Raw genomic sequence first — 19,582 nt, forward strand, 5'->3', positions numbered from 1 at the left:
TTATTTTAACTATGAAAAACATGTTTTTCAGGTATCATAAAAACATTTTCAGTCAAGCTTATAAATGTCAGAATGGCCACTTAAAATGTGAAAACGTTTCTAGATATACGTATAAAACTTAATTCTTACTAATATAATTTCGCTTTTTTTTTTACTTTCTAAAATTCAGTTTCTGCTACAAAAATGTAATTTAGAAAATACGCTGTTACGGTTAGGTTTAGGAGTGTGATTTTGATCAGGAAGAATCTTATTTTAGTGAAATGGAACAACAGAGAAGAGTGTTTTTAATAAATGTGAAAACGGCCTGCCATAGCCCACTTTATATAAACGTACGCATTAACCGGAGCAACAATCTACTCCTTCGCCATCTTCCTCTCCTTTGTAGCTGTAGCGCTGTTTAAACACATTCTCCTTTTTTATTTTTATTTTGACTCGTCGAATCAGTGCTCCAGTGATGATGGCTTTTCGTACTTGTTGCGCACGCGCTTAACTCTGAGTGGACCTAGTTCAAATTGATTGAACTAATTGATAGCAACCGTTGTGAAACCGAACACTCGAACCGACATTAGGCTGGATCATTTAGAGTTGCGGATTTGAATCTGAATTTATTAGACCTCAGGTTTTTATGACATTTTGCAGAGTAACATAAAGACGGCACCCTTTAAGCCCAATTTCTAATTTCTCTGGAAAAAAAACAAGCTGATTAAGGGTTAAGTAAACAGATATTCTTTTAATCTTAAAATCTGTGTATGTTATATCCCGGCTGCCATTGAAGACAAACTATAAACATCAAAATGTCCCTCTCAATAATCTGGTTTGCTGTGGAAATCAAATAATGTGCTGAAGCAGCCCAATGTAAGGAGCTCCAACTCATTTCACTTTCAGGGCCTTTCACATTTAGCAAAGTTAAGATCCTGCTGTGGCTTTTTGTTGCTATTAGTTTATGGCTCCTCCTCCCTCTAACACGCTTGTCTCCAGCTCCAACACTGCTCCACAGTTGCAAGTGATCCGGCTCAATCAACAGGTGCTGCTGGACGCAGATTGAACTTGTGTCACCGAGTGGGGCGTAAAAATGACAGGACATCCATCAAGACACTCAGTCATCGCTGCCAAGCAGAGTGTTTTATCGGGCCGCGGCCGTCCCAGGTGCTCTGGCTCATCACCCCCTGTCATCAGACGGCGGCAAAATAGCCCAGAAACCCCATACTGACAAGAGCAGCTCCTCAGATAGAGGCCTGTCTCGGAGAAAAGATGAATCATTCCTCTCCCCTCTCATGCAGTGTACAGCCATCACCACATGAAACCACAGTCTGAATAAGTCATATCTATTCCTCCTCTGACAGGGAATCAGAGGCTGTGCTGAAACAAAAATTACCCTCCTCCACCCCAAGAGTAATGTGTCACAATTCTCTTTTCAGCACTTGTCTTCTCCTTCTGCTAGATTCTTGTTTTGTTATTTTAAGTTTTTAAAACCAGCCTTCATAATATTTTGGAATGGGTTTTATCAGAGGAACCTGTTGCTGGTTATGTGTTTTCTTGTCTTCATCACCTCCTTTTACTCCACTCTTTAACAGCTCTATTCAATGTTCAAGAAAGAAAAAAGGAAACAATCTACTTTTGTTGCTAATTCTGTAATCCTGAAATGTGCAGAAATATGCAGAAGTATTTAAAAAACCCTGTTATGCTGTGAAGTGAAGTGCCCATATCTTTGGAGTTTGCATTGCTTCTACTCCTGGTGAGTGTCCCCAAAGTTGTCGGATCATTATCAGTTAAATTAATCAGAAAGTTGGTTCAATTTTAGCTTCAGGCATCCAGCATACTAGCTGGGTGAAACGTATGGATCAAATAGGATTAGATTATGTAAAGATTAGGGCTGCAACTAACGATTATTTTTGCATATTGATAAATATTTATTCTTTTTTCAATGAATCTATTAATAAATTGATAATAGGTTCCTTGTAAAAGCTTTTTTATTAAATTAAACCACGTAAAACTAAAACGTTTCCAGTTGAGGAGTTCTGGATAGAGCATATTGACAGACAAAAATGTTTGTTTTTTTATTCTTAAATTTAAAATGTTTCTATATTTTTTTACAATCCTGGTATAATTACTGCTCTAAGTGGGAATCTTTGTCAGCTACAGGCATGCTCTACAGTCTCTATACTCCATTTAACGATTAATTGATTACTAAATTACTTGACGATTATTTCAATAATAGATTAATCAGGATTAATCATTAATTGTTTCAGCTCTAGTAAAGATATTACTGGTTTATTGTAGTTGCTATGGTAGGAAAATGACATTATTAAATAAAGCATTAGTTTAATATTCCCCACTATAAAATGGAAAAAGGATAAAATATATATTTTTTGTGTAATTGTAACTGTGTTTGCATCTATCATTATTAACTTCTATACAGTCCTCTAAAAAATAGCTATAAAAAAGATCAGAGATGGACTGATTCATTTTAAGTAATTCCTTCTTGGGTCTTTTAAATGTAAAGTGAGAATGTTTTAAAGCAATACTTTCTTTCTTTTCACCTCTCTGTTTCAGTCACCTTTTAATAGAGTGTGAGCTTATTCAGTTTATGCTGAACTGTTTAGGCCTCTGTCAAACCTTGCTGAACTCTTTATCCATCCATCCATTTTCTAGCAGGCTTATCCCGAGTGGTGTAGCGAGGGGTGCTGGTGCCTATCTTCAGCAGTCAATGGGCGAGAGGCGGGGTTCACCCTGGACAGGTCGCCAGTCCAACACAGAGACAAACATGACAAACAACCATTTACACACACACTCACACCTAAGGGGACGGTAGAGAAGCCAATTAACTTAACAGCATTGTTTTTGGACTGTGGGAGGAAACTGGAGTACCTGGAGAGAACCCACGCATGCTCAGGGAGAACATGCAAACTCCATGCAGAAAGACCCCAGGCCAGGAATCGAACCCAGAACCTTCTTGCTACAGTGCTACCCACTGCCCCACTGAGCAGCCTGAACTTTTTATGTATTTTTTCAATTTTGGGCGTATACATAGTGTAATCATAACGAGTCCAGAACTTATGTCTAACGACAGCCTAATTTATGCTTAGTGCATTGCAGCGTAATGCCCATGAAATGATGCACAAGCCAGTGTCCTGAGGGGGGCAGCAATGCCTGAAATGCTGTTTACCACCCGCCAAAAAAAAGAAGAAGAAATAAAAAAAAAAGGAAAAAGAAAAAAAGGTTTGCTGTGGCAGCAGATTCAGCATCATGTCTGCTAGGAAGATTGTTGGCATGGGCGTGAACGCAAGGAGGATCCTTTAAACTTTTCGCTCACCCTATGATGGCGACGAAGTCTGGAGGAGCACTGATGGTTTCCTCCTCTGAACCCCCCCTTATACCAAAACACTGCCAGTACGCCATTATACAGTAGCTGTAAGTTAGAAACATGTTCAGCGGTCGTCTGGAAAACGTCCAATACCTTTATATGTTATTGGAGATAAGTTCTTGATAAGTTACACATAATTTATGCATATGTTAGTCATAGGATTTGGATAAGCTAGATGCCACGACTTATAAGTAATTTACACTTAATGTATGTCAACGATCAGATGACTTTCCTGTAACTTATGCCCCACGCATGGCATACGCTGGCTGACGTACCCATATCTTATCCAAAATATGACAGCGTTTTTGCTAGATTTTTCATACAGTCAGGCAAACGCTCTCTAAATCGTCAAGGTATGACAGCGGCTTAATTTGATCCTGACGGGAAATTGAATGTTGATGAAGCTCATATTATGAAGGTTTCTACGTATCTGAATGGCTGTAAACAAGAAGGATCTTCTCTGGTGGTCTGTCTTACGGGGGTCTTAGGGATGTCTCTGACTGAAGACTGTTCTACAACAGTCTAATGAAAAAGATGCACAGGTTTTCCATAATTTATTTTCCTTTTTTTATGGGAATGGTTATGATGCTCCCTAGATCAGATTAAGGAAAAGTAGGTGTTTATCTACTTTGAATGGGTTTTTCTAATTTAACCCAAAAAGGAATGGAAGTCTAGCTGGAGTTATAGTTTGGCTGTTTATTGTGCATCAGTTTAACAATGAGGCATGTTTAATTACAGAGATTTTACAGATAAAGGCACCTGCTGGCCAGTAGTTTTAGCTGTTGAAGGAACACAGAGTCCCTCCACGATGCCACACTTGCTTCCTTGATTAGTTCACAGATCGAACCAACGATTAGGTGTCTACTCCTGTAAGTGCATAAAGGAGTTCTAAAGGGGACAAGAAAGCATTGCTCTTTTTTAATTACTTAACCCAAGGGAATTAAAGTGGCAGCATTGTTGTCTCGGGACGGTCCCTCTCGGCTTTCAGCCTTCCTAATTGTGTGCCACTCACATTATAAGTTGCTGTTTAGACTCTGAGTCAATCACCTAAAAGACAGAGTGCTGCTGTGCTGCAGGGACCACTGCCTGTTCCACAAAATTACCCTCAGCCTAAAAATAGACCACCGCATCGCACACACAGATAACAGCCGACGTGCAACATGTATACACACACATGCTGCATATTTACAGTGTGACTATACTGTAGTCTCTCTGTGTATTGTCCTCTCGCTTGGCCGAGCAGCCTCTTTTCTAATTAGTGAGTTTATTTGCTTCTCTGTAGCTGTGGAATGGCAGACATCAACACTTAAATCAAACAAACACACAGGTCTAGCGTTGATGTTTGCACCTCTGAGATTTAAGTCTTGGGTTGCTGGGGAATGTAGTCAGTCAAGAAAACTTTGAGATGTTATGTGCTTTTCATGGTCCGTCCAGAAGTATGTTTATTTCAGTGCCGTCATGTCCAAATTGAACTTGAGGATGAGTAACACCACATAATCATATTTAAAAAGAAGCTTTTCAAGCAAATAAAAAAAAATAATTTGGTAAAAAGGCTGCTCAGGTACTCAATAACTCATAATAACATCTGACATTAAAATAAAAATGTAATAAAGAGAAAAAATATGAAATTATGTATAAATTCTGGTATTTTAAAAGTCTATCATTAAAACAAACAAATAATGTAATTGAAAGATAACAATCAGAGGCAGAGGAAACCTATTTGTAAAATAATTTTCTTATTAACTTAAAACTTATGAAACTAGTATCTCAACTGAAATCATTTACTCCTCACTGTACAGAAAATTACCATTAGCTGCTTCTTTTTCAATATCCTCAAGTTTTTTTTAAATTAGAGTGAAAATAATTGTCAGTATTTTGAGATTAACAATGGGAATCTGAAGTTGTCGCAGGGGAGTGTTGAGTTATGGGGAGAATTTTTTTTTTCTATCTTCGTAAGGTTAGTATAATCAGTCGTCAGGAGACCTCAACAAGTTAAAGACTTGAGTTGATGTTATTAACTTGAGTTCAAATCCAAGCAAACCTGTTTTAATGTTAACTTTTCCAGAAACTCAAGTTTTGATCAATGATGTAATTGGTTTTCTTTTTGTTTTCATTTATAACTGCTTCCTGGTTCCTGCATATTATTTCCTTTCCTGCATTTGGACTGTGCTACCATCTGTCCTATCACACTGATTTACTGGTTTAAATGCAACAGCGTACTTGATATATTGATTGTTTTCAGAATTTGTATTTTAGTTGTTATAAAGCTTGTTGTGGCATCAAGAATCTAGACAAATACTGACTTCTTTTGCCTCTGTGTTGTCCTGCCTGTTAACTGTGTCATAGGACATGACTTTGTTTAAACTCACAATGTCTAGACTGTTGCTAATAAGATGTAAATTTGCACAAAGTTTAGTCTCAGATTTCTACCACAGCTGCTAAGCTTACAACCGCCACTACAAGGACAACTATATTTGTTAGGATTTCACTGGACACATGCTATTTTTAGAGAGGAATGTTTGCTCTTTGTCAGCTATCTTTCATATAAATAGCATGTTTGCTTCATTACAGTAGTAGGTCCCCTAATGCTTAAGGGTAGAAGCATTTTTATCACTAGAACCTTTCACCACTAAAAATATTCTGAGCTATTCACTCACTCTCTTTCATGTTGGCTGACTCCCACATTTTATTTTATATTAGAATGTTTTTTTTAATCAAACATAGGTTTAGAGTCCAAAATCAAAAAGACCCCTAGATATGTGCCATCTGATACTTTTCTGATTTTTGTTTGGTCCATATTTTCTTTTAAATCTTTTTTTTTTTCCTCTTTAAAAAGAAAAAAAAAGAAATAACTAGTTTAACATTGGACAGTTTTTCCTACAGCTGTCGAGTTTTCAACAAAAGTCTGAGGTAATAAAAAGTGCCATAAAAAAGATATTTTTGAAGGACTGCTATAAAAAAGCAAAAACATGGATGTTGTTGCTGTAAACCACATTAAAGAAATGAGAAAAATTTAAAGAAGGGAATTAAAACCAGACAAACGACTTTCACTGGATTTTTTTCATAAAGACTTTTGAACAAATGTTCAGACTTTAGCATTTCAATGGGAAAAAAGAAAAAGGATTTAATTACTTTTGAGTGGCACTACAGATTTTGTGATAATGGATATGATTGGTTGCGAGAGGTCTCGAGTTTAAATCCCGGATGAACCCCCAATATATCAGGCCTGGCTCTATACCCATAAAAAATAATGGGTAGCAGTGGGATAACTTCAAAGTGAAACTTATTTAACAAAAATCATAAATAGCTGGAGAAGAGCGGTGGGGAGAGAGAGAGAGAGGTAGAGAGAGCAAGTGGTGCTTTTTTAAGATGGATCTGAAGCTGTTCTGTTGGTGCTGGCCTGCTGCACCCACTTTCATCAGGTTCCATTTAAAATCTCTAAAACACAGAGATGTTAGAAAGGCCTAGAGGAGAGGTCTTGGGCCAATACATCATCACACGGTCCCTGATATCTAATATAAGAATAATCCCACAGACTAATTTTCTATTATGTTAACTGTAAAAATATTCTCCATATAGGTTTTATCCAAACCACTGACCATTTCCTCCCAGGCCTACAGTCTTCTTCTCGCTCAGCCAACATAGAGAGAGGGGTTTGTCTCTGTTTGACAAGTGTTATAGAAATAGTGGCTGTCAATGTCACAGAAATCAGGTGGATAATTGTCTGTCGTCAAGTAATGACTATAATTAGGTAACAATTGGGGCAGAAAAGGAGAGGTGTCAAAAAAAAAAGAAAAAGATAATGATGGTGTGGATGAAGGCCTGTGCAGTGCAGCTGTAAGTTAGACTGAACGCTCTGATTAGGTCCTAGATGCCCATTACCAATTATGTTCCACTCAGAAAAAAAAAAAAATCAGCCTCTTTGCTTTTGATCGTAACATTTTTAAACACAGATGTGGAAGTTTAGTATTTTCAGCTAAGATACACCCGATTACTTTTGTATTGTCGTATGAGTGAAAAAAAATTGTGTTAATAATAAATTCCTTTAACTTCTTGGATATTTTTTTTGGTAGAATTAGATGTTGAAAAGTTAGCAGCTAGCGTTTTTTATTTGTCCTCAAATTGTATTGTTGATTACAATACTTATTACCTTGCTAAGGATTGATGGATGGATTGATTGATTGATTTGTTGATTGCCTTTATTGATTATAATAATCTCAACCTCCTCGGGAGGTTGAGTCCAGTTCAGCTTATTATTGACATGGACACCCAGGTATTTGAAACTCTCCACAGTTTCTATGCCAAATGCTGTGTTGTCCTCCTGGTCTGTAATGACATTTTTATTTACAGTGCAGAGCATAAGTCACATTATCAGATTTTCTCTTATATTGTTAGAGACCTAATTTTATGTTACACTGAAGTTTTATGGAATGATCGTTTTGTTCTTAGTTTTTTTGGTTTTATGTATTGCAGGCCTCTCGTTCCATTGGCAGAATCCACAGCTTCGGCAAAAGAGAACAATCTATCAAGCGGAACCCTAACGTCCCAGTGGTGGTCCGAGGATGGCTCTACAAACAGGTAAAGAGGACTCTTCTACAGGAATCATTTAGTGCTTTTTCTCCACATCTTCAGGGTTTTTTTTAATAGTTTGCAAAAGATTGATAATAATAATAATGAATGTTAGTTTTATGATAATTAGATACTTTTTGTTTTTTTTAAGTATGTGAGGCTTCAGACCATGTATATGATTTATAACCCAACAGACTCTTTTAAAGTTCTTGTATTTTTTTTTATTATTGTTTATATAATCAGCACTAGAAATAGCAGATGATGTATAAAAGGATCAACTGCTTAAAGACTCAGGGAGGAAACTTGTGCCTTTGCTACGCATTATAATCTCTAATAGTCTGGAAAATTAGTTAAAGATCCTACATCAGGATTTTTAAAGCCTTTAAAAGTCTAATTTAGGTAAATAGAAATGACTAAATAATGCCTTTTGTAATATATACAGTTGTTTTCTTCCAATCCCAAAGAGAAAACTTGCCTTCACAGTGAAGACACTTCTCACCTATTTTACGTCACTTCTAAAAGCTGAACAACATTTGAGACATTTGAGGCTGGCACAAAGAAAGTAGGCTCTTCCTGTTAGGAGCTGCTCCAAGAAGACATGCCCCATCCGCTCGTTTTCACCGGGCGGGGGGATTACTGCTCAGAGGGCAAAGCTTATGAGGTCAGAATTCTGCCAAAATTTCACATGCATCATAACTACTGATAGGAACTAATTAAATTAAATTCATTAAAAAACAACTACTCTCCACACACATTCTACACATTTTAAATGCATGCAAATTCAATACCACAAGGCCCCAAACATACCACAACCATGAGCCCGTGCCCCTTTGATCTATTGCATTTTATGCTCCTGTAGATTCTTTTCTGTTCGTCTTTGGACCTGTTTCTGTGACTCATATTAATGTTTTGTCATGTTGAGGGTGGATCCAGTGTTGCAAACTGCTTAGCAGAAAACTTGCTATTGGCTGTGCCAGAAGGTGCTAAATGACCCATCACATAATTTGCATGCATCGGGCGGAAAATCTCTCCAATTGCTTTTTTCCTTTGTCTTTCTGTCAAAGCAATGTAGGGAGATATTGGCATAGCTGAAAGAGAAAAGAGGGAATTTAAAAGTAATTGCTCATAGAAATAAGTAAACAAAATGCATATTATCAGACATTTACTTCCATGCTCCATACCAGTGGTTTGCTGTTTGCCAAGTGCCAAAAGAACCATGCAAAATAGAAGAAAACAGCGCTGAAACACAAGAATGAGGTGGTAGAGTGAAAAGCTAGTGATTTTATTTTATGGGAGACAACTGTGTCAGTTTAAGAATTATTTTCATGAACCACTTTGCAACCTAAAGCAGGATTAGCAAGAGTTATGCACATGTGCATTTAATTTGCTATCTGGATTCCAAGTGTAAAGGTTCTTTCTCTGCTGCAGGGTGCAGGCAACCTCCTCTGCATGCTGACAGGGGACAGTGAGGGAGAGAGAGCAGGAGGCAGGCTTATGCTACGTTCAGACCGCACGCAGCAGGAGCAGCAGAAGCAGCTAGTTTACATGCAAAATCAATGGTTGACATGCATCAATGCGCAGAAAATCCGTGCAGCACGTTTTGAGCAGCAGGAGCAGCGCATCTGAGCAGCAGAGTTGCTGGAGTTGGAAAAATTGAACTTTTGCTGCACAACGCACCACATCAACCAATCAGAGAAGCTGATCTGGAAGCTTGCAGGGAGGCAGACACAGCACTGCTGATGTAAATCGCTATGATCACTCCCCTGAGATTGTTTTTTAACGCTTAAATTAACTTAATATGTCAAAACCTGCTGGCAAAATATATGTTTGCTTTTATTATTCTGGTGCCTGCAGTTTGCATTACGTACATGAAAAACACCTACCAGCTGCCACGAACAGTAGTGGAAAACTGCAAAGAGGCGACCAGGGCAGAGGCTGCTGTTGAAGGGAATTCCTAGGGACAGCACACCGCCTGTGTATGGGGGTCTGAGCGGCTCTGACAGCAAAATAATACTTGAAGGGAAGGATCGTAATCTTGATGAACTGACTGCACAGAAGAAGTTTTCAGGTGGACTTTCTCACTTAAAAGAATATTAAAACCACTTTTTACCCACGGTAAATATAGCTGCTATTGTTACAAGCAAAAAAAAGGATAGGGTAGTTCCACCCAACACGCATCAGACCAACTTTTTAACCGTGCAGCTAGAGCAGAAAAGATGCTTCAGCTGCGTGTCAGAACTAAATTTGTACAGGCATCAAAAATGAGGCAGCACATGCGTTTTTGCTGCTTCTGGTGCATGTACGTACATAGCATTACAGATCCACTCGCTCAGGAGGACAGAGTTCAGTGCTTTTGTGTGGTGGCCAAAGTCTGCATTAATACAGAAAAAAGGTGCTAGATTTGGCATTAGGCACTTTACTGAAATAAAGGCACTAGAGAGGTCTGACGAGAAGCTCAATATAGCGACTTTTCCCCGGGCTTTTCAAGAAATATGTCTGTTTTCTTTATCTTTACAGCATCTCTCTTACTAACAGTCGCTGCAAACTGATTAGAAATGCAAATATTTGCATATAACTATAAACCAGAGTTCATTCAAGCCTGACTTTTCTCTATATAAACAGTGTAGCTAATGTTAGCTTAGCTTACACGAATATCCAAATTTAACAGTAATCTTTTGAGTGCATATTGCTAAGGCTGTCAAAACGCTTTCATGACTGAATAAACTCAGTAATATAACAATAACTTCACCTAACCAATTTTGAAATGTTTAAGAGAATAGCTTTTAACCTGAAAATGCTTTGCTAACATTACTAGCAACCAGGAATAACGTAGTACTGTAGGGTCAGGATATACTTAAAAGTAGCCAAACAAGAAGTTTACATTATTTGGTCGGTTCCACCCTCAAGGTGACAAAAAGTTGACATGAGAATATACAGGAGAATAAAAAGCAGAAGAGCTGAGGAGGGGCAAGGAGTAATGCTTGTGATATATTATGGGGCTGAATGGTATTGAATCTGCATAAATAAAACATTCTAAATGTGTGTGCAGAGGTGTTTATGTGTATATGTTTTTAAATAACACAAAATGAGAATTTAATACATCTGTGTCCTTTTGGCTGATTTCATAAAAGGTTTGCGATAATCAGGCTAGCTTTTATAGGTAGCATGAATGTAGTTTTGTTAGTTGGAGTCATAATATTTTTCATTCACTGTAGCTGCGCAACGTGTCAGAGGGGGGAAAAAAAACAATAGCATTGATCTTAAAAAATCTACAACAAAAAAAAACCCTTCTGGCATCTAAGTTTCAATATAAACTAAAATTTTCTTTTTTTGACTGAATAAAACCTGTCTAAAGATATCTAATTAAAAAAAAAAAAAGAAAATTGTTGTTAGTAATGGTGATGCACATAACTTACAGTTGCTACTGCTGTTTTTAGTGTTTGTTTTTTGTCGACTATAACTTACAGTAATGTAAAAAGTTTTCCTAAATCAAATCTAAAAAACATTTACAACTCGTAGATGAAAAAAAGTAAATTTCATCAAGATCAAATTAGGAAACGGGGACATTAATGCTTTTATTTTTACAAGTGTATTAATATTTTGCGGCAATAAAAGTGTAAAAGCCAGGAATATGTCTTTTAACACTGGTAGTATTTTCTTAAAATTAATAAAATGAATAAATCATATTTTTCATAGAAAAGTAGAACTATGTCTCTGGGTTGGGAGTGAGAGTGAAGGGTGGCTATCAGGGCTTTCTGATTTTTAGGGCCTAAAGAGCTCTGCCTCCGCTTAAGAGGACAGTGACATGAGGAAAAGAAAAAAAAAACCCAAAAGAAAATGTTTTTTCTTCTTCCCCTTTTTTCTTTCCCAGTGTTTTATTGTTATCACACTGTCACAAGTACAGAGGAACAAAAATGAACTTTCTGCCTTTAACCCATCCACTTGGGTAGCAGTGGGCTGCCATTGTGTGGCACCCGGGGAGCAGTGTGGGGTTAAGGGTCTTTGCTCAGAGACCCAGAGTGGCAGCCTGTGGGAGTGGGGCTGGAACTCAGAACCTCAGGATTCCAAGCTCTATGCCCTAACAACTAGGCCTCCACTCGCTTCTGAATTCTCGCTTTTGCTTTACTACTTCAGATTTTTCTTCCTTCTCTTCAGCTGTTCTTCCCCTCAGTATTCCAGTTTTCCTCCACTCTCATGTAGTCTTCTTTTTATCTGTCTTCTATCTTCTTTCTCTCTCCTGTCCTCTCATGTCCTCTCATAAAGAAAAAAAGCAGCTACAATCACAACTACAATAATCACTATTGAAACAGAAGTCTGATAAATTTGTCAAAACAAACCTAAATTTTTCAAAAGCAGTCAGGTTGGTGTTTAGCTGAAAACACCAACCAACCTGACTGGAGGGACGCAAACCTGTGACTTTGATGCCATGCTGCTAACCCCTTAACTCCCCATTAAGTCTGGAGACTCCAGCTATAAAGACTTGACCCAAAATTCCTGTAATTAATCATAAAAGTAATCGGCTATTAAAGCCAGAGACTGTAATCTGACAGCGAGATGCATGTTCCCCTCTGAAAAGGGGTGTGTTTGATTTAAGAGCCTGGGATGTTCAGTGACCGTGGCCTATTAATGGCTCGTAACAGTCTGTTCATTTAAGCCTCCTCATAATAATCACCAGATGAAGTTCTCCAAAGCTGAGCTCTGTTTTCAACAACTTCAGATCATTTCAGGGGGAAATAAAATTAACTAACCGATCCTATTGCATTTTCATAAGTGTAAATAGAAACATAAACCATGATAAACCAGTAGAGAAGCTGATGTGTTTTACATTAATATATTAGACCTGCCTTTGCAGGTATCTCCTTCACATATATACTCTATAGTTGGGTCAGGAAAGTTTCTGCTCCCTCTATGGCCCAGTTTTATTCCTCTGATTTATTCACTACACTTTGGAAATGTAGAGCACCTGGTGTTGATCACAGACGGGCTATTACTGGAGAGTATTTGCTTATTTAAAGATCTACTTAAAATAACTCTGGTTGGCATCGTCCCACTGGATGAAGCCTGGCCTCACTACATGACAAACAGTGGACGATGTTGGCGCTAGACGATAAGATGGCAACACACACTGGCACATTTCACCTATATCATAATTACAACGCCTTTCACCTGCTGAAAGGAGGAACGCTGTAGAGACATGAACTGGCTCACACACAGGTCACCATTACGGCAGCCAGTTGGACGGAGCGCGCTTTATCCTCTCCATCTGCAAACACAGCAGATAACACATACTTTATACATTCTCAGCAAATGGGAAGGATATTTATACCTTTGTGTGAGGTTTAGTTTTTTTTTCTTCTCTTCTTTCAATGGCTCCGTTTTTAGCGAGCAAACATAAAGGATGAAACAAACAGGAGAGCAGTGAGGCAGGAAACAGTGCCTGGTTGTGTTCATCACATGTTTTCTCTCTTAACCAAAATGTGTTTTTCATGTATCCACCAGATTTCTTAGATTTTCTCAGCTTTTTAAATTTTCTTCCTACTTCATTGCCTACTGATTGCCCCATCCTCTTTCTCTCTTCATGTAGTATGTTAACTTTGCAGGGAAATTTTTTTTATGGTTTTTCATGTTTTCTTCTGTGCAGGACAGCTCTGGGATGCGTCTATGGAAGAGGAAGTGGTTTGTCTTGGCGGATTTCTGCCTTTTCTACTACAAAGGTGAGTCTGAGTAATTGGCAATTTGAAATAGCATGAAATTCTGTAAATTGACAAATCGATAATCAATAAATAAAAAAAAAGTTAGCATTTTCAGAGTAATTACAATTTTGTAGGATTTTTTTTACAGATATCATTTTTCAAAATTCCAATTTACAGAAAATATTTTCATTTTTTTTTTCAACTTTCAGTTTTTTTTTAGATTGAGTTTTGCAAGTTACTTTTACAACTTTCTTTGCTTTTTACAAATCATTTCCTTTTCACTGCAGGTCCAATGCAAACACTCGCTCTGAATTAGCACATGAACCAATAAAAATGTTGTTGCAAATGTCCAGCAGACCAATAGAAATATGTTTTCGCTTCTTACTCCAGAGGAAAGCCCGCCCCTAGAAGAGAGAAAGTAATTTGAAATGAAAGCAATTTGTAAAACAAATCTGAAAAAAGAAAGAAATTTTATAAAAGGAAAAAAAAAGTTTGAAAAAATACAATTTGATTATGTAAAACTTTATAAAAGAAATTTGATCAAACAAAAACTGAGAAAACAGCAAAGTTGCTGTAAAAACCTTTTTGATCCAAACTACTTTCAAAGTTTAATTTCTGGAGCGATATATATATATAAATATATATATATATATATATATATATAAATTTTTTTTTTTATTTAGAAAATGATATTTTTCAAATGTCAATTTACAAAATGTGTTCTTTGTTTGCAAGAATAAGGGAATAAATTTCACTATGTATTACCTTATCCAGGATAAGCCGTGAACTGTGCAAACATCCTTACGTTTAATGAATCAAATGATTAAAAACTGAAAATAAAACGTATCCCTTTACTGGATTATATAAAATATTGCTGATACTGAAAAAGTGTTCCTTTTACAGCCATCTCTTCCACACTGAAGGGTGTTGTGTGGGATGCTTGACAGCGCCATGTTAATGCTCATTAACTTGCTTTAGATCAGTAAAGGTCCACTCTCCTGTAAAATCAGCCATTTTTTTTTCTTAGTGCACCTCTAATTTACATTTCTTTATAAAGCTTTATTCACTCTGCTGCTAATGATAGTTTGAAATACCCACTGAGATCAGCCATTAAAAAATACATCTTAAAAACATAAAACTTTGAAATTTAAAATGCCTGTCTGGGTTTGTCAGTAATTAGACGTCACTGTCAAACTTTTCCAGAACCGCCTGTCAACCTGCAATAAATTTAAAAAGCCAGTATTTATATAAAAAAATTTACTTTGGATTTGACAGCTTAAAATGTGGATAAAAGTGCCGAGGCTGAGACGACATTATCATGGTTTTGTAAAGTAGGGCTGACAAAGGAGGCAGTAAATCAGTCTTGGCGTCGTTTAATTGGATTTTATTCCTGGTGAAAGACATATGCGACAAGAACCCGCACGCATCACACACCCGGTAACGACTGGGCTCTGTCCTCGCCCTGTCCTAATCTGCCTCTCCACATGTTTCTTCTCCATATTTTTAACAGAACCTTTTGGGAGTCGCTCATCCTGCCAGCTTGATTTTAAAAAGCACGGTGACATCGATTCTGTGGCGTTTCATTTTGTCTCATTTCTCACTTGATTCAAAGGTTTCTGCTCTCAACATGAAAACCCTTCATCTGTCCCCAGCCCCGCTCCTGTGTTCCTTTCATCTCTCATGTTTACAAAGACAACCACACTTTCCTCTTTTCCTCCTGTTATTTTTATGTGTGTTGGTTTCTCTTGGGGCATTAGGGCTCGGTCCATCTGTGTGAGGGTTCCTCTTGTTTCTTTTTTTTTTTTTTTACATTTGAATGTCTCTGATAAAAATTTGAGTAAAAAATAAACAAAGTTAATACAAAAATGCAGCTTTTTAGCAATTATTTTGTTATGTTTATTAATAAGGGGAAAAATGCTTATCTTAAAGGTATTGTGGAGGATTTTCTTGAAGTTTTTAAAAGACCCGCCCACTAAAAAAAAGCACATGCACAACCATGTATTGCTCCAGAGAGCAAACACCTATTAAACGCGTGCGAGAGCATGCACAAGCCCATTTCTCCTTGTGCATGCTCTGCTTAAAAGTTGCTGTTCTCATAGCTCATACAAGCTGTGTCCGAACGTCCACCCTAACCACTAAATTCTTCAATCACTATATAGAGTGGGGACTATATAATGGACTTTATAGCAAATTCATTTAACTGACCGTTTAGAAAGGTGAACACTGCTTTTTGCTCACCATTAGTCACGTAACTCATCCTCCACTGTATGGTGCCTGCGCCTCAGTTGTTATTAGTCGCCGTTGTTGGGTAGCTATGGTGACAGCAGGCCGCTGTGACGGCACATCCCATAATGCTTTGCGAGGAGAAATCTTGCAAAGCATTCTGGGATGTATCTGCCTCTACAGAGGCTTTTTGTTTCTTCAATTACACTCCGTAGACACTTTTTTTGTTACGATCCCTCTGCCATTTTTTAAAGAACCAAGGTGAGAAAGGTGAGCTTCAATGACTGTCTGAAACCATAGCTCACCACAGATATAGATATATGCCTAAAAGTGTGCATGCGTAGGAAAAGATAGCTAACGGGACAAGCACGTAGGACGGCCTTACATAAACATATCACCAGAATGATTAACAACTAGGAGGACCACTTATTTAGATGATCCACCCACAAATAAAACATTGTCATCTATTCCTTTACATTTCAAACCTAGTAACTAGTTGTTCCATCAGTGTTTGAGATAACCTGTTGAGGGTGTGAAGGAGTTTGGTCTCAAAATGTTATAATTACCTGAATTGATCTCTTTTGAGGTTTTTATTTTTTATGTGAGCTTAAGCTCATGAACCGATTGGAGGACCGCCCTCTTCAGGATTTTACATTCTGATTCAGATTCGAATCCCACTTTCCATTGAAATAGCCTTTCTGCTCCTGAACGCAGCAGAGTGGTCCCAGACCATGATGCTACCATCATCCTGTTTTTTGATTGTAGATGGGATTTTCTTTTACCGTACTAGTACGGCGCTATCATACCTTGATGATTTAGCCAGCCTATGTCAACATAAGAAAAATTTTGTAAAAGCGCTGCTGTTTATTGGATAAGTTATGGGTACATTTTATGTATGTTATGAGCATGCTTATACATGGCGAAGTACGTCCCAAAGTATGCCAGCGTATGCTCATTCGTGCGCCATAACTTACAGGTAAGTTACCTGATCGTTGAAACATGTTAAGTACAAGTTACTCATAAGTTACGCAGAAATCATTCCCATCATATGGTGAGTATGAATCAATTTTTTTTATATAGCAGGCTGTAAACGGCAGCTAGTTATTAATACCACAACTACAAAGTTCAGAGAGATCTTTTTCTTGTGCTTTTTATGCAAGCCGGGCACCTGCGGGCACCCCCCTAAGGACACAGGGTTGTGACATTTCATGGGCATTTTGCTGCCGTTCGTTATGCATAAGTCAGGCTGTCATTGGACATAACTTCTGGACTCGTTATGAATACTCTGTGTATACGCCCAAAATCGAAGAAATGCATAAAGTTCAGCGTATGCCAGCATTTTAGAAGATTCTGAGACATCAGGCATACACTGGCTAAATCAGCAAGGTGTGACTGGGGATCAGTTTCATTCTGATCTCCTCAGTCCTCAGAATAAAAGTATTTTTTGGCTAATGTGAATAGGCCTTTGAGTTTATATTAACTATTTCTTTTATTTGTCCATGCTTTCCCCTCAGAACCCTCAAATGCAGGCCGTTATTGCTACACCAATTTCACTTTTTTCCGTTTTCTTTCATGACAGAAATTTAAAAAATGTCTTATTTATTAAATTTAGCCTGGTATTAAATTTGAAAGAGGGTCCGAAACATTTAAGTGTGAACCTTTACACCATCTTGTGTGAGACGTGAGGTGATTCACCAAAAGATGCGAGCGACACACAGACTGGCTTGTGCATGTCTCAGTAAAACTGCAGGTTATGTTTTATTAAGGTGTGGAAAACACACAAAAAAATCTCTGAAACCTTATTTTACTTTAGATGGAGGGATCTTTCAATCTGTGAGAGAAAGGCAGAATTTTACGGTGGTGTTCTATGAGCAATAATCAAAATCATTTATGCTTCTTTCAGCACTTGCTATGCCCATCCATCCAACCCTTATTATTCTTTAAAAACTCAATCTGAACTGGAATGGTTCGTCTGTCTCTTTAGCCTCCACTCCACAGTGGATGAGGTCCTGCTGAAGTTTCTGTAAATATGTCTTCATCTCACAGTGATTCACATACCTCTGCAAGCATCTCTCAGCGGTCCCTCATTTTCCTCTCTGCAGTGTTTATTACTTTTAAGCCGCTCTCAGCCCTCAGTAGGTGAGGCCATGCTTTATTTCCTTTAAATTAACCTAAAATTGGGTTTGCTTAATAAAATTTGGTTTTGCCTTTTTTTCTTTTTTGGAAGTCAAATATTGTCTTTGGCAGTTTGAGCTGCAATAACTGAAGCAGCTATGCTGTAATATGCCAAGTGTTCATTTTTCATTGTAATGAAATTTTCCATGAGAAAGATCTGCATGCTCAAGGTACGAACTCCACATTTACACACACGGTTCTTACTGAGTGCTAATAGAGGACGCAGGGGACAGAAACATTTCTCTAACTGCATCCCTCTTCTTCACAGTATTCCTTTATTTTTATAGATGAATATTAAATAAGCACAACTGTAACTCAGTTATTCTTTCCCCTCTGTTTCAGTCATATTACAACCAGCAGCTGTGATGCTTTCTGCAGAGGTTATCTCTTATAGACCACAGCAAAGTGCTTAACAACTAAACACTGTAAAACATCTGATGTATTTAATGCTGTTGTTTCATCTTATATGACCCTAATAATTAAACCCTGAATTAATTCCAAGATGACCTCAGAACTTCCCGTATGATTAGTATAGTTACAGCTAGGGGTGGGTATTGGCAAAGAAGTCATGATTCGATTCGAATCCCGATTCACATGCCATGATGAGATTCTATCACGATGCATCACGATACTTGAAATATTGCGATGCATTGCGATATTTTCACCGAACACTGTAAGAAAAAGATACAGCCCTTACCAGTGGCTGGCTGACATAACTGAAAGCAACTGGATTCATTCATAGCTGTAATAATTGAAACGACTTTTGGAGGTGTTGCCATGAAAGGAAAAACTGGACACAAATATTACTATTACTGGAGTGGACACACTGACAAAAAGATCTTAGGATGCATCAAACTTAAAATAACAAAATAAGGATAATCAGTGCCATTTACATGGCCTCAGTGGTCATTTAAACCAATGAAATGAAAACATTCAAATGTATGACATTTCCCCTTTTGCAAATTACGTGCGTCATATCAATTTCGTTACCTTCTTTGTTTATAAGGCCAAAATGCATCCCAGCATCTGACTTGAAATGTGATGGAGCCGGGCAAATTTTCGTTGTGTCCTCCATGTTTTATTTCATATGACTCGTCGCAGTATCCCACGGCCGGACATGCTAGTGACACAAGGCAGCGGGCGTCAACACATCCGCAGCGACATCTGCTGGACTGGAAGTTGTATTCCACTTGATTTGGCTGATGTGCACCAACCATTCATGTATTTTATTTTTTCATTTTTTTTTCTTTTAATAATTGATTCTTGCCTTCAAGAATCAATGCAGTAGATCACAAAACTTAGAATCGCGATGCATCGTCATGACGATTAGTTTGCACACCCTTAGTTACAGCCATTGTGTTTAGACCAGTGGTTCTTAGACTTGTAGTTTTGGATGCCCCAAAATATTTTCGTGACCTGCATATTTTTCAACAGTGCAACAAAGAAAAGTCAACTGCGTTAAATGAAATATTGCATAAAACTACAATGTTCTTTAAAGCTACAGTGTGTAATAATTACAGGGATATACAGTCAGAAATGTAATATATTATACATAACT

At 37.6% G+C, this 19,582-nt stretch overlaps 1 protein-coding gene across 8 annotated transcripts in view; it reads left to right on the plus strand.

The window, feature by feature from the left end:
- Positions 1-19,582, plus strand: part of LOC107090889 (pleckstrin homology domain-containing family A member 7-like) — a 186,696-nt gene that overhangs the window by 111,049 nt on the left and 56,065 nt on the right. For all 8 annotated transcript variants that reach the window (XM_015384502.1, XM_015384503.1, XM_015384501.1 and 5 more), the window contains 2 exons: positions 7,838-7,942; positions 13,575-13,647. In XM_015384502.1, coding sequence (XP_015239988.1) covers positions 7,838-7,942; positions 13,575-13,647 — 178 coding nt within the window. The remainder of the gene's footprint in view (positions 1-7,837; positions 7,943-13,574; positions 13,648-19,582) is intronic.

The sequence above is a fragment of the Cyprinodon variegatus genome, unplaced genomic scaffold (assembly GCF_000732505.1).
Source record: "Cyprinodon variegatus isolate N-32 unplaced genomic scaffold, C_variegatus-1.0 Scaffold314, whole genome shotgun sequence".
Classification (NCBI taxonomy): domain Eukaryota; kingdom Metazoa; phylum Chordata; class Actinopteri; order Cyprinodontiformes; family Cyprinodontidae; genus Cyprinodon; species Cyprinodon variegatus.